This window comes from Pelecanus crispus, chromosome 12 (genome assembly GCF_030463565.1).
Source record: "Pelecanus crispus isolate bPelCri1 chromosome 12, bPelCri1.pri, whole genome shotgun sequence".
Lineage (NCBI taxonomy): Eukaryota > Metazoa > Chordata > Aves > Pelecaniformes > Pelecanidae > Pelecanus > Pelecanus crispus.
In genome coordinates this window covers 4,317,675-4,340,814 of record NC_134654.1, presented here as the reverse complement: position 1 = coordinate 4,340,814, position 23,140 = coordinate 4,317,675, and the positions used below count along the sequence as shown (strand labels likewise).

At 39.4% G+C, this 23,140-nt stretch overlaps 1 protein-coding gene across 1 annotated transcript in view; it reads right to left on the bottom strand.

The window, feature by feature from the left end:
• Positions 1-23,140, bottom strand: part of TEX14 (testis expressed 14, intercellular bridge forming factor) — a 42,862-nt gene that overhangs the window by 4,759 nt on the left and 14,963 nt on the right. The window contains exons 2-25 of the mRNA XM_075719831.1: positions 22,101-22,215; positions 21,633-21,798; positions 20,744-20,880; positions 19,996-20,077; positions 19,424-19,554; positions 18,470-18,583; positions 17,888-18,011; positions 16,926-17,104; positions 15,668-15,819; positions 14,724-14,914; positions 14,349-14,499; positions 13,051-14,033; positions 12,215-12,321; positions 10,967-11,046; positions 10,146-10,412; positions 9,488-9,588; positions 8,332-8,425; positions 7,532-7,622; positions 6,150-6,212; positions 4,942-5,069; positions 3,920-4,107; positions 1,674-1,725; positions 1,134-1,205; positions 248-325 (exon numbers count right to left, since the gene is read on the bottom strand). Coding sequence (XP_075575946.1) covers positions 248-325; positions 1,134-1,205; positions 1,674-1,725; positions 3,920-4,107; positions 4,942-5,069; positions 6,150-6,212; positions 7,532-7,622; positions 8,332-8,425; positions 9,488-9,588; positions 10,146-10,412; positions 10,967-11,046; positions 12,215-12,321; positions 13,051-14,033; positions 14,349-14,499; positions 14,724-14,914; positions 15,668-15,819; positions 16,926-17,104; positions 17,888-18,011; positions 18,470-18,583; positions 19,424-19,554; positions 19,996-20,077; positions 20,744-20,880; positions 21,633-21,798; positions 22,101-22,215 — 3,846 coding nt within the window. The remainder of the gene's footprint in view (positions 1-247; positions 326-1,133; positions 1,206-1,673; positions 1,726-3,919; positions 4,108-4,941; positions 5,070-6,149; positions 6,213-7,531; positions 7,623-8,331; positions 8,426-9,487; positions 9,589-10,145; positions 10,413-10,966; positions 11,047-12,214; positions 12,322-13,050; positions 14,034-14,348; positions 14,500-14,723; positions 14,915-15,667; positions 15,820-16,925; positions 17,105-17,887; positions 18,012-18,469; positions 18,584-19,423; positions 19,555-19,995; positions 20,078-20,743; positions 20,881-21,632; positions 21,799-22,100; positions 22,216-23,140) is intronic.

Genomic DNA, 23,140 nt, shown 5'->3' with positions numbered 1-23,140 from the left:
ATACACAGAGAAAGACAGCAAACACTGGTGGAGGGGGGTACTATCTGCAAAATCACTGCATATAACCTTACCAAGAAAGGGAGAATCCTCTCAAATCTCTGCTGAACCACAAATACAAAAAAAAGCTAGAAATTGAAGTTTATCAATACAGCTGAACATAGAGCAACAAGTATTCAGAGTAATTCTGCAGCAATGCAAAAGTAATTTTCTGTTTGCAATCTCTATGTTAGGACTACGATCAACTAACCATTTATTTGCACTCCGCAGTCATACAATCCCTTCTCTTTGAAGTCTTGAGCGATGGCATCTTGCTGCTTTAAATATTCTGTTAAAAACAGCATATTTCCTTATTGATCTAAATAATCTTTCTAAATTGACTCTATACAATCTAAAGTACCATCCATCCAAACCTAGATGAAAACCTTTACATAATCTATAATTAGTTCAATGTTAATCCTACAAATTGTCTCTAACCATTATTTATTCACTTGATGCCAGTCTCCACATGTCCTTGTTTTGGTGAGTAAGGAAATAAAAAGATCAGAATATGTCTGGGTGCCTCATTGCTAAAAGAGCATATGACCTACATACATTTAATCATCCCAATGTCTGTTGTTAGTTGTAGGAAGAGTTTATAGCTGAATAACCAAAGGGAATTCTTCTGTAACGCACAGCAGTAAAAATAATGCAGAGTTTTTACACTGTGTTCTGTCTGAAGATTTATGTGATTACAAAAAGAAATGTGAATCACTGAGACTAAGCTCTGCAAAAAAACCTGAGGGATGCAGCTGCCCGGCTTGCATTCATTTTAATGGAGAACACGCATTGCTCCAGGACACCTGTGAAAAATTCAGTCTACACAAAATTCATCTCAGTGTTAAATTACATCTGCACTCAATAGGCTAGCTGCTGTCATCAGTGGCAACTAACCATTACGTGAAATGCAGAAACTTCAAGGACTAACTTAAATAACTGCCAGTTATTTAAGCTGTTGATGCCTAACTTCCTAATCACTGACCTGCCTGCAACTAATTTGGAAGCTCTTGTGTATTTTAGTAGTGAATGATTTGGGAGAAATCCTGATTGAACACAGTTGGCAAGCCTCATACCATTTTGGGTGAAGTGCCTCTTACCAATTTCATCCAGCAGCTCTGGGGCTGGTGGAGGCAGCTCATCAATGAAGTGGTTAGCTGCCTGTGAGAGTGCTGAGATTGAAAAAAAAAAAGTCTAGTTAATTAGCAGTGATTAATCCTTAATAACTGTGATATAGGCTTACATTATGACAGCATCTTGCTGACATACTTCATTTATCAACCTGCACAAGCCAGGCTCATTCACTTTTTATCAAATATCCTTAAATAATTTCATAATGGAAAACTCATTTAGAGCTAGACTTGCACATTCAGTTCTCAATCTCGTACTGCAAATTTTAGGCCAGTAATATTTACACTTCAAATGTAGGCTGATTAGAGGTCAGAGTTCTTAGTCTGCAGGTGCAAACACAAAATCTGTAACCTAATTACCACTAGCAACACACAGTTGTGTGCAAAGCTATTTATCCTTATAAAAACAGATGCCCAGGGCGGGGGGAAGTAGTAAAACTGCAGAATTTCTTTTCAAATCTCTTTCTCCATTTATTGATTGTTCTACTTGGGCTAGGTTAAGAGACTTACCAGATGCCTTCCTGGTGCTTCTCGAGGATGAAGCCACTACTGGCAACCCATCCTGTGTAAGATCATACAGAATGAAACACAAGAAGGTAAACTGAAGAACTGCTGGTCTTCAATCCTCCCCTTCAACTTACTAAACCCAAAGGTAAAGCCTTAATTAAAGCCTTAGCCGACCATTAATTTTTTAAATAAGCTTTTCAGTCAGTCCAGAGTATGAAAACAGAGGTAGCATCCAGGTAAGCCAGATATGTCAAAAGTTTTGCTTAGACTGCTGTGCACTCATCCTTTAGCCGGCCATAAGATACTGTCAGCTATACAATCTGCATCCATTTCAACACTCTGTATGGACAACTGGATGGGAATTCTCTGAAAGGGCAGTTCCTACATCTCTTAAGTTTCCATTCTCTGTTTTGAATCTTTAATTATTAAAGCCAGGCACACCTTGTCCTGGTTTCGGCTGGGTAGACTTAATTTTCTTCCTAGTAGCAGGCATAGTGCTGTGTTTTGGATTTAGTAGGAGAAGAATGTTGATAACACGCTGATGTTTTTAGTTGTTGCTAAGTACTGCTTACACTAGTCAAGGACTTTCCAGCCTCCCATGCCCTGCCAGGTGCACAAGAAGCTGGGAGAGGGCATGGCCAGGACAGCTGACCCAAACTGCTCCAAGGGCTATTCCATTCCATACAGCATCATGCTCAGTATAGAAACTGGGGGGGTTGGCCGGGGAGCAGCGATCACTGCTTGGGAACTGTCTGGGTATCGGTCGGCAGGTGGTGAGCAATTGCATTGTGCATCCCTTGCGTTGTTTATTATTATTATTATTATATTGTTATTATTATCATTACTATTTTACTTTATTTCAATTATTAAACTGTTCTTATCTCAACCCAGGAGTGTTTCTCACTCTTAATCCTCCGATTCTCTCCGCCATCCCATTGGGGTAGGGGGAATGAGCGAGCAGCTGCATGGTGCTTAGTTGCTGGCTGGGGCTAAACCACAACACACCTATTCACCAAAAGAACCCCCAAAAATCAAGAATTTGTAATCATAGGCAAGTCCTCACTGTCCTCAAAATGCAAACAGGTACTTCATGCACTTAATCCTAGAGTAAGATTTCAGACTAGGAAATGACACAATCGAGTATCTCCACAGAGGCAGTCAGGGCAGCACCGCACTGTTAATGGGCTTAATGAATTCCAACTGGCTGCTGTGCAAGCACAAAGACACAGACCTGACCTGATGACAACAAATGCAGTCACTACTGTTCTGGTTGAACAAACTCTAATTTAATCTTTAAATGACAACCCCATCAATGAATAACAATAAGAAAGGCATGAAAGAAACTATGCTATAGATAACTGTCTGAAAAGACAGTTAAGGTAATGCTGTGGCTCCAGAACACCTTCAGTTCCAAAAAGATTACTGGAAATTACTACAGTGACCTTGGAAATTGTCAACTCCAAAGAGAGAGGATTTTTTGATACAACAAAGTTGATAACATTATGCCATGTCTGTGCATCAAAAGAACAAACTTAATCCCCTAATATAAGGGCTTTCTGAACATTTACTTGCTTCCAAACTAGTAGATGGGGGCTTCCACCTGAGTTTTCTTCCTCAAGGAATCGCTCATTTACATACTCATTTACCTTCCCCCATTAAGTTTTGAGAACTCTTCAGTTTCACATGAAAACTTACATACCTGAACACACATGCACATGCATTTATTTTCATTCAAGTTTATTCCCCACTTCCGCATAGTCAAAAGCCTACAGTTCACAAATCACTTATGAATTCAGAGTGGTTCAGATAAGCAACCTGCAGCTGCCTCACCACAAGACCAACGGATCAACGCCCCCTCTCCCAACAAAAACATACCTTTTCTACCCAAAGGTTTTGCTGACGCTTACCATTTTGGTGTTCCGAGATTACTGGACCCAATGCTGGGAAATGGCAATTCTTTACAGCCAGGGGAGGGACAGAGGGCGGGCAAGGCCATTTTGATGGTGGTCAACATTTACATAAGATTAGGTGCAATGGGAAGCCAACTCTGTGTAAAATCAGTGGCACATACTAACTGCTTTGAAATCAATCAGAACTTTTGTCATTATGTCAACAGATCCAGGATTCCAAAATATGCAGAAAGACCTAGAAGTATTTCTGTGCTTCTCATCTTGCACTTATTTTATGGAAAAGCATTTTAAAAAATATTTTAAAGAATGGCTGGCATAAGGTAAATTTTCTAGACTTACAGGCTCATTCAATTCGGGTGAGCAAACTCCTGAAGCAATAGAAGGAATTTCAGTGCTCCTTCCCTCTTCATAGGCTGTAGTGAATGTCCTGGACGCTGCAGAAGAGATCTCTTGAGAACCACAAAAGGAGGAATCTGAAGCTACTTCATGGCAGTGTTTGTATTTCTCAAAGGCTACTAAAATTTTTTCTTGTAGAGTTAAAAAAAGAAAAGAAAAGAAAAAGATGATAGCAAAGCTGGAAAATTATTTTTGGGGTTTTTTTTGTTTCTTGGTCATGTTTCAACAGAAGCAGAAAAAGGTTTTTGTATCTGAACAGGCACCTGCACAGGCAACCCTAAGAAATTATTGTCCATAAATGATCTCTAAGCAGAAGTCCAAATTCATTACCTAGGAGTTCAATCTCAGACGTTATTTATGCAAAACTTTGCCAACTGAGAAATTTTGACTACCGTATTACTAGTAACTAATACGTATTAATGAAAGTACAAAGCAAATGATAATTCACTGCTCTTAAACAACACTTAAGTTCAACAAACATTCAGGTCACTTTATCAACACTCAAAACATACTAAGTGCTTATTACATTGTCTGTCTTTAAAATGCTAAAATCTACATGTATCACTCCAATTTTAAATGTCTAAAACAATTTCTGATTTATGAAGGCTACCATTAACTACCAAGCAATTATCTTTCAGAGACCTTTCAGATATGGGCTTTTTCAGCTGTGTGCCTGTAAATTCTCCTTTAGTTCTACGTTAGAGATTTCTTTTGACCAAGCAGGCTCTAACTACAAAGTTGCAACTATCCAGACCAAAACAATGAGATTTCAAACAACAGGTACAGCATTTCTTGTGGTTACTTATTCCAAGCCTGACACTTCTGCGTTGGTACTGCATGAATGGAGTGTCTATGATTCGCATCAGTGATTTTTACATTAGCAGGTCTTGGCAGAAAGGTCTGACTCCTGGCATAGAAACGTTAAGTAATGCACTGGTCTGTCTGTCTCTCCTCTCTGCAGTTACCTGAGCTGAGTGGAGTGCTGACGCTCGTTGGTGCGTGGCTCTCTCTGGGCGTTTTACAACCTATATCCCTGTAGTAGTTCTCTTGTTCACAGGGGATACTCGACAAATCCTGAATATCTGTCACTGATCTGAAGTATTGAAAGATGTTCTGACCGTTAGAATAGCCACTTCTTACACTTGTGAGTCACTAAATTCTGCTATTTTCAGATTCTTTAACATTTAATTTTGTTCAGTCTTATATAGTTTTCCGGAAGGAAGAGAGACATTCTCTTTGAAAATTTCCCACAGAATTCTTGGAAGGCTAAAGATCACCATCTTCAATAATCTTGCAGAGACAGAAAAGGTTAATTATTTGCCTTCCCTTCCTTTACAGGATTTCTTTATTTTAATAATTCTCCTATAAAAGCAAGCTCAGGAAACTGCCTCCAGAAAGGACAAGAACTTCAAATGTGAACCACTAGCTAGAAAACTCTCTCTCAAAGCCAAGGGAAGACCTCAGGGTTTAACAAAAACTAACGATCCATTCATTAAGACTAAACATAGGTCTTAGGAGCCTTTAAAAGAATTACTCAGATAAATTGAAACTGCTAAAGATCTGCACAGGCAATGATGTCCACTCAAATTACAAAAATTCTTAAGTGGCTGCAGGACTGGGACAAACAGTTCGTTAAGCAAACGAACATCTTCTGCAGATACACCCTGGATTACATCATCCTCAGAAGACCGTGAAATGAACAGACATCTACTGTTACCAAATCAGAAATTTCTATGTAAATCTCCATTTTCTGTAAAAAGAAATTAACTTTACTAGTTAAGTCACAAAACTATCTGCAAATTTTTCTTGAGAATCTCAATCACAAGACTGTAGTAAAATTTATTTAGCTACATACTAATGATTTGCTCTTTAATTTTATTTCTTCTGTTTAATACAGACAGAGGAAACAAGGAATCCTAACACTTAAATGTGAAGCAGCACACCCAGATTAACACTAATTACTCATGAATATGAAAATGTTTCAAACTCAGGACAACTGTACGTGATAGCTCTTTTATATCAATCTCCCATCTTATCACGAGAAAATATTCTTTCAGTACTCCCTCTCAGCTTTGGTCTGTCTCATCTTCCTGTTTTGCATCAATACAAAACTTTTACAATGATAACGACCAACTTGCTGAAGTTTTGATATAAAATGGTCTGTGGCTCTTACACATCTTTTTCTTTGCATTCTTCCTCTGGCCCGCACAGTATCACTTCTTCTGCTGCTTCAACACTGGAATGAGGGAAGAAAGGTCACATTCATTGATCCGCTCAGAGAATTATGAAAATAAATGTATTTAGTTTCCCCTCTCTCAAAAGTTTAAAGGACTGCCTTCTCTCTGAGGTAGACTGCAGGTCATTAAAACTTTTTGCTTAAAACCTTAGAAGATGGAGAGTGCTAGGAGAGAAACACCATTTTAACCACATTATGGATTTGTATCCGGTAAGGCAAAAACTTCTAATTGACATATGCAGTTTCAAAACAAAACTGAAAGTTAAATAGAAATCTACGAATATACACCACTACATTGTTTTATCATCCTTTGATTGGTGTGCATTGTAAGCTATTCTCACAAACTGTTACAATCCCATTCAAGGTCAAAGAGGCATTCAAAGAGGATTAGTCAGATGGTCAGAGAGCAACAGTCCTCTGTCCTGCAGGCAAAAGCTCAATTCCTCAGTGAAGGGAGCAACCCAAACCATTACCTTTTTACCTTAAGGCCCAGTATTGACACACTTGCTGCCTACCTTTGACACTGGTAACTGCATTCCTCCAGCGGAGGGGAGAGGGCACAACGCTGACAGACAGTACAAGCAGCGCTCACTCCCACACTCGGAGGAAGTGAGCAGCTGCTAACTCTGAGGAACACAAGGAAAGCTGAGCTACGAAGGAACAGGCTTTTATGCCTGAAAGCTACTGCTGAAAGACCTTCAGGGCAACGACTCTTTCTCTTTAAGTGAAAGTACCCCTTGCAGCATGAGGTGGTGATTCTGGCCAACAGCTCTGCCCACTAGTAGAATATAGAATTTACAAAAATACTGGATATAAGCACCTCATGTTTGACAAATGAGACCACAAGTCTCCAAGCATGGGCTAATGTTATCTGCGGGCAAGGTGCAGTGAGCATACTTGCATCGGATTCTTCCCACTGGAGGGGAAAAGGCATGATCTTCATGCCACTTGAGCTCCAAAACCAAAGCACAACAAAATTAAAACAGATGACTGAAGTCTTAATTTGACTTATCTTTGCTCTGTTTAATCCTCTAGTTTATCAGTGTAAAAAGAATTGTAATATATACATTACTTACTTTTCCTATTTTAGCTCCCTCATTAAGGAAGCAAACAACCAACCAACCAACCAACCTGAACACTGTAAAAGACAAAACCCCATGAGACTTGTGAAAGTCCTTTTAATATTTTCTTGGCAAGGAACTATGATATGTAGATAATGATTAAAAAACACCTCTGGCATCTTATTTGAATATTAGATATATAAGCAGAATTATAACCTAATTTATGCTTGAAGTAATGATGAAAATAAGCCTAGCTACCTGGCTACAGGCATATGGCTAAGTTGATTCACTCCTTGTATGCTACTCCCAGAGTTCTGCGCTGCTGTGCTGCATAACAGCATTCTTCCTCCTGAATACAAACAACAAATGTTCCCCGTTATTGGGTTTTACAAGTACAAAAGAAAGTGACACAACTCATTGAACAGGAAATTGCAACTTTATTAAATTTTTTAGTTCTTGTGACCTTTGTTGTTGTCAAGCGACAAATGCGTTTTAAAGATGCATTTTCATAAACATACCACAGCTGCCAGACAGTCAACCACTGAAGCACTGGGGAATACCGCAACATTTACAAATTTGAGCTAGGAGAGGCAACAGACTAGAGAAACAACAATGAACCTTCCATTATTCTGCATACACACAATGTCAGCTCTTACAGTTTTGAAGCTCAAGATCCTTCGAGCAGCAAGAATATTAATGAATAAATAGAATTCTAATTCAGCTTCCAGCACCATAGCAAGTTGCATAAAAAGACTAAACTTAGCCCTAGATAAAAACAAAAAGGTTGCGAACAAGTTGGTTTGGTTTTTCAACTGAAACACAGCAAGTACATAATCGTCGCACTCAACAATATTTCAGTGACTGCAATGCCCAAACCTCATCTTCCAAAATCCTGAGTGTCCTGAACTCTCACTAAAATAATGAAGAATAAAAGACCAAGTGACCCTGAAGAACCAAGCTCCAGCCTTCTGACGGGAGTGCTGCTTACAAAAATGTAAGTGCAACAAGACTCCATCTCTCTCACTCAAAAGTACCTTCAAAAGAGCAAGCACATTTACCTGAAACCTGAATACCTGATCCTGCATCTTCGGGTAACTGTTTCTGTAAAAATCCTTCACAAGCACCTTCTAATTTGCCCTCAGCATCTGAAGTCTGGAAGGGGGGAAAAAAGGAAGCAAATTCAATTTCTCGCAGGCAAGCTGTGAAGGGTAGGACAACTCTCACAGGATGATGTTCACAATAATCAGAATGGACACACAAACTTTTCAAGAGCTTATCAGCAAACAGCATGGACTGGATTTAATAGTCCATCCAATAGTTTCAAATCTTCAAGAAATTAATGAAGACTGTTTTAAGACTATTGAGTACTATAATTGATAGAGCTGTGAAGGAAAGGCTGAGATTATCAACTGCCTAAAACTTTTCTCAGCCACAGATTATGTACATTTCCTAGTAAGCAAATGAAGAAAACATGCCCCTGGTGTTTTGGGAGTCTGGGTGTTTGAGGCATTTTTGTTTTGTTTTTGGGTGGGGGTGTGTGCTTTAAAGGAACAGGGTTAGAATTTTCTTACTTTTAGATAAATTTTATTCGTAGATATTATTTCAAAAGAAAAGAATAGTATAAAAACTGACATTCTCCCATTTTCTACAGCTCTTCTTCAAATCAAATGGGAGCATAATAAAACCCCATGTGGTATAACTTACGTCCAAAGTTCTTGACACAGACTTCATTCCTGTCTTTTCTGTTATTTTTACCTCTAGTTCTGAACTTCCCTGAGTAGTAGGGTGAAGGAAATAATCTGGATCAGGAGTCAAGAATTCTTCAGACACATCAGGAGATGAACTAAGGGAACAATGTAATTCCCTTGAATGCCCCTGTGAGATGCTTTCACCACTCTCCATTAAAGAATATACATTTTAGTCAATAATGTTAAACAATACTGCATCAAATTGAAATTATATTTAATTTGATCACTCAAAGTTTCAAACTATCTCCTGCTCCTTACATTACCTTGATGGTTTATAGAACCAAACAAAAAAAAAAAAACAAAAAAAAAACCAAACAAGCAAACAAAGGGGGGGGAGGATTGTTAGTCAGACCACAAGTGAAAAGATCAGCTATCTTGGTAGTTCTGTGTGCAACATGGAAAGACCAGGCAAAACTGTTTTACAGATAACTAGCTGCAGCTTGATTTCTTGGATCACTATACATACTCTAGAGAGATTCTCAACTTGTTGAGGAAGGACTGAATACCCATGAATGGCTATTCCAGACTCCGCTTGTTCATCTTGTGATGGTGACTGGCAACTTCTCCCTAGGATGTCAGAATGGAACAAAATTATTAGGCAAAATAATAATATGAAGTGAGTGATCTGAACCACTGATGGAATATCAATGACACTAGACAGTAAAACTACATTGTGTGTCAGGAACATGGAGAAATAATGACATTTAAATGCTCACATCATCAATCTAGGCATGTGAAGCTTTCCTTGTTCCTTTATCTGTAACTATTACAAAAGCATTACCCACTACGTTGCTACAGAAAAAGCATCTCTGTAGTCCAACTGGAAGAAATGAAGTGTGAAAGCATACTCGTGGACTTGAAGGCTTTGGGTCCCCCATGCTGATACACGGTAATCAATGACAGTGAAGGGTCTCCAAACAAACTGGACGTTACCTCCACCTATTAACATGGCATACTCAGTCTTATCTATGTTCACCAATGACTGAGTGATTGTCCTGCTTTGGGGGCAAGACTCTGGAAGATAAAACTGACAATTATTGTAACAAAATCACAGAAGCTGAAATCTGCTGGGAGATGGAGAGAGACAAAAAGAGAAGAGATTATCTTTTGGTTTTCAACCTTACCTCCAGAACTTCTGAATGCAGACTCCAGATCGCTCTCCTCAGATTCAGATCTATCCTCACTGCCCAGATCCCAAGGCTCAACATTACCACCTGTCTGCCACCTATATCTTTGTTGGTCTTGACTTTTTTGGACTCTAAGAGTGACATGTTGAAAGGCTTCCTTCATACTCTCTGCTTCACTTTCAGATATACATTCACTGGCTGGATATGGAGAGCCGAGTTCTAGCTGCCCTGAGGCCACTCTTCTGGCCATTTGCTTTACTTCAGCTACACAAAAAGAACAAAATTCTTTCAGTTCACACAACAGAATCTGGACCTTCAAAGCATTCCCTGTGTTCCATTGTGTCTGCAGACTTGGAAATGCTAAAGTTATAGCCTGTAAACTCTTTTATCATGAAAAGAGCTAAACACTTCCTTCCATTTTAAGGAAAGCTTAAAACCTGCATAAATTGATATGAACAAGTCTTCACATGAACAATTTTTGTCAGTTTGCATTCTCTATTATTCATGCCTGTACTGCCATCCACTGGTCACTGCTATAATTCGTATGCTGTCCCTCCCTTACATCCTCCAAAACAGGGCTAGAAATTCCTTGAGCTTTATAATCAAACCATCTTAATGTGGTTGTGATTATTTTATGCCCTGAATGTGCAAGACACAGGATCCTACTAATCTGGTTTTCATCCAAGAACAGCCTAATAGAGCGTCAGCAATTAAGGCACACAGACCTTTATTAAGTAACAAAATGTGTTAAATGTTAATGCACTGCACTGCAGTAAGACTTGCTAACATTAATGCTGAGTTAATGCTGATTTACTTACTCCTCCATTCTGATTGCATCATCCTTCTCTCCTCACTTATTTTTGTACTGTAAATTTCAGATCTTGATTTTGGATAGCACCTGTAACAGGTCGTTACGAAACACATCGAACTGTTAATGCACAAGCGTATTGTGTTGAGTATTCCCCAGTCAGTAAAAGACTAGAAATTGTTTTAATATAAATTAAAAGGCTGAGAGCACACATGTTCTAAGAACCCAACAGAACCAGCAGATTGAGCTGTCAGAAGCTTAGAAAGCACAGACAGTTATTTAGGTCTATAATTATATAGATTAACCACAAGCTGTACATTAAAATCTCGATTTCAAAAGCTGCCAACTGCTTTCAGATTATATATCTATATAAACTCTAACAGACAACAAATGCTATGTAGATGTGTTTTATTCAGGTCAGTAATGTGCTCAGTGGACAACTGAAGATACTCAGAACTTCAGACTTGGATAACAACAATCCTACCACCAACCCGATTCCAATCTAGAGTTCATTCACTTGACCATGTAACCACATGTCAGCATCTGGCATATTTATGTTCTAATCAAGTATGTCCTTTACCAGCAGGTCTTACTGATCCAACCGAGTCATAAATCAACTTAAAAACTGCAACAGTTTTCCTGACTGATTTGACCCCAACACTGAAGGAGGTGCCTGTCCCCATCTTTCCAACTAATAAGATACATTAATTTGCACAAGTTTTGCCAGGTACTTTTAATATGTACTTTCCACCCATACCTAGAAATACAAAGGGACGACATTAAAAAGGACAGCAAACATAAGGAAGTAACATACGCTCTGTTGTCACTGGGTTTAGCAAGACTGTCCTAATCCCACAGCCCCTAACATAGGTCCTAGTCCTACACCTATGAAAGCCAAAGTTATTTCTTCTGAGAATTGAATGAGGCTGTGCAGAGAGAGGAGAACCACCCTTACTAGTAACTTCTTAGACTGTTCTCCTTATGCACTGTTACAGTTTTGGACCACTGACCACCATCAGAGAGGCATCTGGAATCTGAACACCACCCTTTAAAAGTAACTGCCCTGTCCCAGCAGTTACCCTGCCAGCTCTGCAGCTGACAATGACTCTCAGTAGGGTCCTAACCAGACAGATGGCTTTTGGCTTACTGAAAAAACATTTAATGCCATCCTTGATCCCAGCTGTGTCTACTTTTGCCAGTGGCTGTATCAAGATGAATCTGCAAGAACAACTCTTTTGTGAATAGGATCAAAACTCACCACTTCTCTTCTTCACTTCCACTTGCTGCAGAATGTGAATCACCTCCTCTCTGGCACTGCAAGTTGAACTTTTTTTTGCATCTTACAGACACACGTGGGAGTAAATGCTGAAATGAGTCCAACAAGCCATGATTCAGCACACGTCAGGCATTCTGGTAATTAATTACTAGTCGAACTGTCTATGAGATATACTAATAACCAGACTGTGCAAACTTTATTCCCTAGGTTATATTTTTGTAGCACTGCTCATGAGAAAGGATGACAACTCCAGGCTTTAGCCTAGTAAAAACTCTGCCCTGGATTTATAGCAAGCTTCACATTACGCAGGCAGACTACCATAATGCGCAGTTCCCAGGGGAACGAGTGGACCTAAATGACTCAAGATGATTCCCACAGCAGATATATACATGTATTTCTTTCTTTCTCTTTGGGCTAAGCATGTCAACTACTTATATTTAATAATGAAAATTATCTAGAAGCCCTTACTAATGACAGCTTAGATCTCCATAACCAAGTATACAAACAATAATCTTTCTCCACTTGCCCTTTTCCCTGACAATCCCATCTCCATTTTAGTACAGGATTTTATTCCCTCCTGAACCACTGGACTAGTATTTTGCTTGGGGGAGGGGGAGCGGAGGAAGGAGAAAGAAGAAATACTATTATTGCACTGCTGAGCTGACTATTTTCATTCCTATATATAAAGCATATGGTATACACATACATTTTAAAAGACAGATTCATCCCTCCTCTTGGGACACCATCCATAACTACATCTCTTTACCTGCTAAGGAACACAGAAGTGATAAACACAGTCACCCTGCTCAACACTTTACCTCGTGGTCTAGGCTCATTTGATCATCCAGGCTTTTCACCACACTGAAGCCGAGATCATGATGGTTATTTTCATTTTTACTCTTACTCATCTTCTGAAAGCACTTCCACTTTTCATTTTGAATTGCCTCCATTTCTTTTGCTGTCTTTGAAACAGCTTGGAAACTGTCTCCACCCAACACTCCTTGTGCCTGACATGTTATCGGTGGTGGAATATAGTCACTACGTGGTGGACCTATAGCCTTCCATAAAGAAATATTAACTCCAGAAAAAAGGTTGTTGGTATTTTGGGAAGTATCATCAGATCTGTTCCAGTGTCTGTCTTGAAAAGTTTGCTTAGAAAGCTCATTCATTCTGATTTCCTGGAGCAGCTTGTTTTGCTTTTCCATGGCCTCTAATTTGTCCAGTTTCTCCTCTGTTCTGCACAGGGAATCTGCTGCCTGCTGCTGCATGCTTTGAATAATCTTTAAATTAAGGACACATTTGCTGATGTGCTGCTCATTTCGAGACAGACTACTTACTCTTCTCCCAGCATCTCCTCTCACCTGTGCCAGCAAGCGTAGGTCAGAGGCCTCACTTATCCTCTCCTCTTCTGTAGCACGCTCTGTACCCGATTCTGAAAAGCCACCCTCCTCATAAACTGGCTTTTCCTCACAGTGCACTCCAGGGGATGCATATAGGTCCATGGGGGTAGCCTTATCTTCTTCCTTTTGCCGCCTTTTTTCATCTTTTAGAGTTTGACCTAATCCAGCTCCTTCTTCCAGGAAGTCATTGTGAATATCTGCATAACTGGCGACAATTTCATTGATTTCAAAGCTACAGAGGCTGTCATCCACATCACTGACACAGAGGGTTGCCTGGAGTTCAGAAGCCGCATCACGATTTTTGTCCTGTGCAACTGGCTGTAGACTGGTTGATGCCTCTTGGTCCACTAAAGCACTATTCTCCTCAGGGAAAAGAGAGTGTCTTGGGGCAGTAGAGCTTTCTGAAAAAACGGATTTTAAGCGTTAAGCCATTTCTCCAGATGTCCATCGAACACACTGCTTCATACACTTAGGAGTTAACATCTTTCAGAGTTTACATGAGCAGCATTTAACACCTCTGCTGAAAACTGTGTGCCTGAACTTGAGTTTACATTAACAGTTAGGGTGGTAGCTAGAATCCAAAGCTAACTGCTTTCTATTTTCAAACTATGTCAAAATCTGTAAGAGCTCACATTTTAATTATTTATATTAGACCTTTATGTACTGAGGAACACACTAAGTGAAGGACACATGACATCTTGCTAGAAGAAACTCACCAGCCTTGGTTACCTCTCTGCCCTGCAATTCCTGTGTTCTCTTCCAGTAGCTACAAGCTGATTCCAAAGAGATGTTCACATCTGCAAAAAAAACGGGCCTTTGTGCTTTTGACAGTTCATCAGCGTGACCACTTTGAGACTTAGTTAAGTCCTGTAATACAAAAAAACGGAATAAAAGACAACTATATTTGACAGTTCAATGTTTCTACCTTCTCTTTTCAGGTGGTTTGCCTCCATGATCAGAAAAGGACACTCAATGTTTAGATTGCACACAAAAAAGCCTCCCACCTAGATTTAAGCAGAACAACTTGAATCTGAATGGACGCAAAACTCTGCCTTTTTAAATACATGAAAGGCTACAATCCTGGGAGTCACCTTTAAGTCATTTTTCAGTATATACTGAATATCCTGAAGTTTCATGGAGCGGTTCTTCTGTTTAGGTTCTAGCCCTGACTTTACAATATTGTAATAGGGCATAGGAAGTCTGACATCTGCTTCTAACTGTTGTCCCAAAATTACAAGCTGTTTAATAGCAGAGTCTTCAACACCTTTCCAGGGAGGGGTCTCTGCAAGACATAAACATAGACTTGATGTCACAAGCTGTGTATCAATATTAATGAAAATAAAGAAAAACAGGAAAAAAGAAAGAATCAGAGATACTGAAGCATTATTGTCTGCACGTCCCCTAATTTACAACTACCGTCACAAACCAAACGAGCACTCAGTCCAGTCTGGCATCCCCTCCCTACAGGGAGCAGTCAGCAATCTCTAGAGGACAGTTACACTGTAAACCGCGCTCTGGATTCTTCATTACCAACTAGCTAATAGAGGGCTTAATTTTTAGGGTAATTGTTTATCCCACTTCACTGTCAAAATAGTCAAAGTCAATACATAGCATCACATTATCTGTAAGTTACCTTAGCGATCAAAAAGATGAAAGCTGCATAGGCTCATTCTGCAAAGAGTTAACAGAACATTTTGCTGTCCTCTTAAGAGGAAGAAAGATAAACAGCAGAAAAACACCATACACAAAATTGTATCTCTCTAATACCAACCATTAATCTCATCCTTTAGTTATGCAACTTTAAGTCTTCAGATTACATTTTACAAAAGTTTCCGGTAGTCTTTGCTATTGTCATTAACATTGGGTTTTTTTTGCCTGGAGGGTTCCTTTTCTGAGTTAACTCTGTCTGAGCCACCACAGCAAGGTGTTACCCAGTCACACAGGGGAATTAAACAGACATTAGGGGGCTGACAGCCTGCATTGAAAACATTCAGTGGGTCACCCTAGTGACAAAAGCCTAAACCTATAGATATACCTGTCAAGGCTTCCTGCAATACTGTACAGAAGCTATAAATATCCGATTTGACCGTGACAACTTTTTCAAGGATTACTTCAGGAGAGCACCACTTATACAGCTGGACCGGGACAGGAATACGTGTCAGATCACTGTGTTCTCCACCATCTTTGCTGTATAAAGGGAAAAGAATTGTAAATTGGGACATACAGCACACTCAACTAGAAGGTATCTCTTTTGGAATTAAACACACGAGTTTGTTATATCTGCTTTTAGTTTAAATACCTAGAGGTCCACAGTATAACTGCAAATAAAAATGTGTAGCATCTGCACACCGATAAATGTATTTTGGCACATTACAGCAAAGACCTTCTGGAGAAAGTAACACCTCCTTTAACAATTCACACTCAAAAAGAAATCGGAGAAAGCTGAAAATTTCCCAATAAAAATTTTTACCAGCAACCCTTCAGCTCTGACCATGGACAAAATACAAGAAGGTGCCACCTAGCCTGTCAACATTTATTTTGCAATGTATACATATGTCTAGGAGATAACTTCCTCCTCACATTTAGCTATAGGAGTGAAATCACCAAGATTTATTAACAAATTGAGTTTGCAAAGAGGTTAGGAAGTATCCTTGCTCCTTTCAGGACATTACCATTGGCAAATTTTTGTTTATTATCGATGTTACTCTTTTTCTTTACAGTCTAACCAGCCATTTACTTCCTCTCTAATCAGACTGCACTACAGGAAAGAAGTAAAAAAATCTGTGTAAGTAATAATTTACCTAGATGAAATGGTGTCCTTCATAAAAGAAATACTCTTTTTGTCACTGGTGGCACTTAATTACTACCAGTTCAATGAGGTGTGGAATCTTCAACCATTTTAGGTAAGCCTCCATAAGCAAGAGTTCAGTCTAACAAGAAGAGACTTAAATTTCCAGTCCAGCAGCAGAATTAGTAATTCAAAGAGGAATTTCATCTCTGTTCTGTAAGATTAGGTTCTATTTCTCTATGATGGTATTTTTATACTCCAGTAAAGAGCCACTTCTCTTACTAGTTTCTATTTTCAGATACTTATAACTTGGAAACTAAGTCCACCTGAAACTTGCCGTACTGCTTGTGGCAAAGTTAAGAGTTCTTTACTCCTATAACTCTGTTGCCTGACTCAGAGGCAGGAGTCCCTAGTCATCAAGAGGGGCACTTCAGCAGAATTTAGCACTAAATTTGACTTTACTTGTGTTTGTCCCTTTCACAGAAACAGTGAGGAAGTTCTTTACCTCTCTATCATGTATTCCAAGTTGCACAGCTTTGCCTCACCAGAAGAAACAATTTGAATAGCGTAAGAGGTAACTGAACGGTGGATAAATCCACGGGAGTGTAGAAAACGCAAAGCGTCATTAATTTGAAGCAGCACATGCAAGATCGTCTCCACGTGCACTACTGGGAATTCTGTACGCTGAAAAAAACCAGAAGTACCAAATTTGCATTGCAGGTCTTTAAAGCTTGGTGTAGGGGAAAACTATTACTGTACAGAAGACAACAAAGAAAGCAAACATGAAACATACTGTCGTAAAAGTCAGACGCATTGCAACTGCTAAATAAAGTTAGTTCTCAATACCAAACCAACTAATAATAGCTTAAAAAGTAATTAAGAAAAAAAATATATATCAACTATGCCAAAATTCACTCTGAAGCAGAATGAACTCTTAGAATTTCTTGCCTTTGACTGCAATTTCTCCAGTAACTTAGATGTCTGCATTCAAACAGTTAAAGAAATAAAATAATGACTCAAATGCAAAAAAGGAAGAGAAAAATATTGAATGACAAAAATAAAACACAGATTGGTTGATTTAAAAAAGAACCACAACTGAGTTCAAGCCTTCACTTTTCCACACAAGCAGCCTGCAATGTACTACATGCAAACATTCAAGGGCAAAAGCAGTACACAACCACACGCAGATTAAAAGTTCCACTGAATTTAACAGCAGCCATTTTAAGACTGACACCAAACAAGAAAGTCAATGCAATTGCACCTAAACACTAACTGAAGTATTTGCCAATTACAGACTTTACCAGCTTATCAGCTTACACAGAGTATCTGATACTGTGCAATGAAACAGAAACCCAGCTACACAAACTGATGATTTTTGTCATCTCGTTCTTTGAGTAAAGATGGTAGATGTAGTTTCTAAACTTGCTTCCTCTCAACTACTATTTAAAAAACAAGTATTCCAATTACCCTTTCATGAAGGATGCTGTACAGAGAACCGAAGTTAACCCTTTCATAAACTAAACGGGTTTTCTCCAAGTCACTAGACAGACAAACAGCCATCAGCTGTAGCAAATGAGGATGACGGAGTTTACTGCAAAGGGAGAGGAAAAAAAATTGTAAGGCAAATCTGAGATTAAAAGAGAAAGAGTCCTGGCCTTCTAGGTGTTTTTATCAATACAATGTGAATGCTTCTAACTTTTTTTGGGTATTAACATACTCAGAATTTTAAAAGAAACGTAGATTAGGTGGCATTTAGGAAACGGTGCTTACTGTCACAACTATGAGAATCTATAAATAAGCCATCCAAGAAATGTGCAATGAAGCATTCATCCAGACATACAAGAAGAGAGTATCATCTTCTCCCGTATTATCCACTGGGGAGCAAATGGAGTGGGAAGAGACAGGAGGAGAGACCGACCTGTATTTCTCATTTGGAGAGAAAGTGCAACCACAACCTGACTGTCCTCCCAAGGTTAATCACATTTCCTCACACCACTGGAGACACCCAAACCCCAGGAGCACTTGTGGCTACCGCACGTTCTTTCTTACCTACTGTGTTCCTGCTCTGCAATGAGAAGATCAGCTAAGCGTAGTTTACTACAGTTCTGATGGGGCTCAAAGCTGAGTTCCTTCACTGTAACTCTGCTGCCTCCCCACGTTAAGCTACAAGGAGAAGAGGCATTTCTAAGAGATGCTTTCTGCAGTATTTTTTTCCAGTTACAGGATTACTTAAAATAATTTTCTAATTCTGAAATGCTCTGCTGCTGTCTCCTACTGTTAGTAATGTTACTTTGACGATCCTGGCTATAGCATATACTCTTTCACATTGACAACAAATTCTCATCCTGTTAAAGACTGGATGTAGCAGGACAGGTTTGCTGTCCAATGATGCTACCCTTCCGTGACCCAAGGTGAAGAACAAAGACACTCTAAAACTCCTTTCACCAAAGGCTATCAGCCCACTGCAATACAAGCCAGAGCTTTGGGAAGATTAAATCATGAATTTGCCAATTCTCTGGATGCCTCTGAGGCACAACTACTTGCTACACAATATGAAAGATAAAAAAACCAATAGGTTCAGTCTGCACTTGCAACTCTCATTTCACCATAGGTTTGAGCAAGTGGGCTGCAGACATGCATATGCAGGGGCCTGAGGTCTGGCCCAACAATTACAAAGACCAAACACCGAACAACGCATCTGTGCAACCCCAGCAACATATTTCCCACCATAAAAGGAATCAGTATTGAAACAGCGCTATCAATTAATAACCGTAATTGGGTTAATACTGCTGGAAAGGACAAGAGCAACCTACAGGTATCAAGGGAGTCTAAAGAAGATATTAATCAGTGGACTGCAGAAAACAAGTTGCAAGCAGAAAGCAGTGGATGAATAGAGAACAGACAAGGAAAACTATCCAAACAAAGCATCCAGTACAACAACTTGCTACGTAATGGTAACAGGCACACGCTAAGAGGGGCTAAAATCCCTTTGATTCCACTTACTTTGTCATGATCATGTATGGTCCAACATGGTAAGAAAACGTTGGTTCATCATCTGCCTGAACCACATCTTTTTCCCCAATAATAGGGAGAGATGCCAAGTACCCTAGATGCCCACTGCCTGCAAAATAAAACTGGAACACCACCAGCACATAACCAAAAGGAATATGCAACAGTTCCCATGATCCGTCATGCCTGCCGCAAGCTCGCTAAAAACCGGAGCGCAATCACTGCAATGGGAGCATCAGCCACAGCATCGAAATGTTAAGATATCTATGTCAAAAGCTTAACTTTCTAGTGAAACTGAAACAGGGAAAGCAGAAACAGTCGTGAAGAACCCTCACAGGTGACATTTAACAGGAGAGTTTCTGCTGCCTGTTCCAAAACAGCTGCTTCTGATAGGGCCTACTAAAAGCCTAAGTATTTGTGCATTTTTTTTTCCGCTGTTTCAGTAGAAATAAGAACGCACTAAAAATTAAAAGTAACACAGGTGGGGTAATTACTGTGAAGAGTATGTGACTCTGAAAAATTGTACTAGTATCATTAAAAAAAACCTATTATCCACAGCATCTTACCTTCCCAAAACCAAAGCTGTAAGTGTTCTTGGCTGCATTAGCTCCACCTTTTAGAAATCTACCCAGAGGACTGTCAACATTTCTAAGTATCAAAAACATAAGCAATGAGAGTAATTAATATGCCAAGGCTTTGAGTAAAATACAAAAAAAGAGAGAGAAAAATGCAGGAATTCTGCAACAGCCAAGTATTTCAACTGTTGCATTTGACTGGTCCCACACAAAAAGTGTAACGTGGATACCAAAATTCCAAATTATTGTGCAATTCATTAAAACTTTAGATACACCGTTATGATATGTATTTGTTTAAAGCAAGATAGCCAATTTAAAAAACAAAACAAAACAAAAAAACCCAAGTATCCTGCATCATTTTTTGTTCACAAGTATGTGCTTTTCCTAACATGTACCTGAGATAAAAGCTCTTGAAACAGTTGGAAACACCCCCTCAAAAGATTTGCAGTGACCTTAAAAGGTCAAGAAACAAACTGCTTCATGTTGCCGCCATTTTAATGCTATTAAAATCCAGTACTTTATATTGCTGATTTTAAGAGTATCTCTTAATATTCGGATATCTACAACTATCAAGTTTCTATTTGGAACTTTCGCAACAGAAATAAAAAGTATCATCATTCCTAACACATACTGGTTTTAAATCAGATATTGTCAAAAAGAAACAAGAACATGTTAATTTTAACATAACAGAATAAGTCCTTGTAGCTCAATCCCTTAGTACTTGAGAATATATTCTTACCCTTGAACAAGACCACCAAACCTAGATGGACTGCAGACCAGTGCTTTTGAGGAGCCGACCTTCCTGAGTAGATCAGAGGGAAAATTTTGAATAGCAGCCTGCATGTGGAATGTACAACGTTGTATGAATTCCAGCATCTAGAGAGGAGGGGGAGGGAAAAAACAACCACAAAAAAATTACTTCAGAACTGCAAGATAAACCATTTTAAATTAATAGATCATGACTACTGAAAAAATAACTAGTTACCTGCAATATTTAAATAGGCATTTCAAGAAACAGATACACAGAAAAACTTGAAAATCAGTTACATGAAAATGTAAGAGAAAGCTTACTTCAAACATTAGATGACTAACTTTCAAGACATTCACCCACTGAAAATTGTAGTATCAGGTTTCTTTTTAAGAGGAGCATTGTAATAACAGGAAAGGCAAATATTATGACTTTTAAATCAATATTGCAGTCATGAATAAGCCTTCTTGATATTGCATTTTGCTGCCATGCTAGCAAAACCGGCACATTCCCTGCCACTGTTCATGCACTGACTGAGATACACTGGAAAACTACTTCAGGTTTACTCCTGAATTGCACATACGTGCAAACAAACGGCATACATCCTGGATCAAGAGCCAGGGCCTGTCATTCTCCTTGCTGCACACTTCCACATAAAGGTCCTAACGAGTTACAGACAGACATGCCCCTGCACCTGAGCAAAACCTTAGTTAAGTAATGTGAACCATGAGGACTTCAAAAGACCATTACTGACATTGAAAAATAATGTTAAATCGTAAAAGCCAAGAATTTTTCCCTGGAATGTTGGAGTTGCTTCACTTTAAAATGAAGAAGCGAGCACATATCTAGCACATATTCAACAAGTACTACACACACGTACCTGAGCACTGCTTTCTTTTCCAGCTGACATAGCCCAGTACTGAGGACTTTTTCCATCTTTATCATGTACTCTCAGATCACCTCCTTCATCCAATAACTTGCTAAGAATCCACTGATTTCCCGAGAACGCAGCTGCATGGACCGGGGTGCTTCCGTCATAACAGCGACTGAGGAATATTAAAGCAGAAATGTTTCAGCCTACCCCTACTACACTCAACCAGCTGTGCCTCTGGGGAAAAAAGCAGCAGACCGAAAACGTTTATGTACTCCCAAACAACAACATACATCATGAAATAAGGAAACTTAGGCACGTACTTACCTCTGAGATTTTTGGCTAAAATAGCGACACGCATCTTAAGCGCTTCTTCTTTTATATACGGTGAGTATCGTGTATTACATTGACTAAAAATCACTAAAAGATTAAACAGAAGCTTCAATTTAACAATAAAAATTCATTTTTATACTTAACTGATTAGCATCTGAGCCATAATCCAACAGCACATCCACTATTTTACCAAGACCTAGCAATGCAGCAGTGAAGAGAGAAGTTTGGCCCATGGAATTCACAGCATCAACAAAAATACCTACAAGAAAACAAAAGATTATGGGAAGAGTGCCTGTTCCCCCGCACCCCGAATAAAAGGTCACGGTCCGTTAACACTGCAACTGACTGCCATATTCCCTCCGAGATACCAGAAATGTGAAAGCATGGTGATATTAACAGGAGTTGGAAAGAAGAGCAAACGGCCTTCCTCCTAACTTCCCAAACACATCACGCACCGCTTGTCCACAATGGTTTTAAATAAAGGACGTATAAATATCAAGAGGCAAAGTATTAATCTGGATGAGCACAGATCACAGCGGAGGACCGAATTAATAAAAAAATAAAATTCTTCTAAAGTAGGAATTAAGAGGTAGACGAGTATTTTGTTACTTTAACCAATTTTCTTCAAACTAGTTAATTCCATTCCGCGTTAAATGTCCTCAATATACTGCAAGTGTTCTGGAGCTTTACCCTGTTCCAGTGCCATCTTTAACTGTGCCACCCATGGCAAACGGTGGGGCTGTGTTTCAATAACAAATCTTATTAGTTAATAAAACATCACTAATCACTGCAGAGAACGGCAAACTGCAAAAACCAACACCACTCTTTAACACAGACAGCAAAAAACGGAGCATGGTGCAGATCAGATAAACTAAGATCGAGAACAGATGAGTCAGTATTGTGACCCGCCAGTATTAACAGACACAAATGCCTTAATAAGCTCTGGTTAACCTCTTACTATCTGAAACCCTCTGTAGCCCTGCAGTGGGTGCCAAAAAGAACTGACATAGAATATGGTTTAGCCTGTCAGCAACACCTGGTGGGATGGGGGAGAGAATTGGAAGGGTGGCTCGGGAACGGCATCGCCCAAGCCATGACCCATCACTGGGGCGACCCATAGCCGCAACCCAGGTGACGCCAACCTTGCAAAGCGTTTCCTGGCACGCAACAGCCCCACCCGCCCC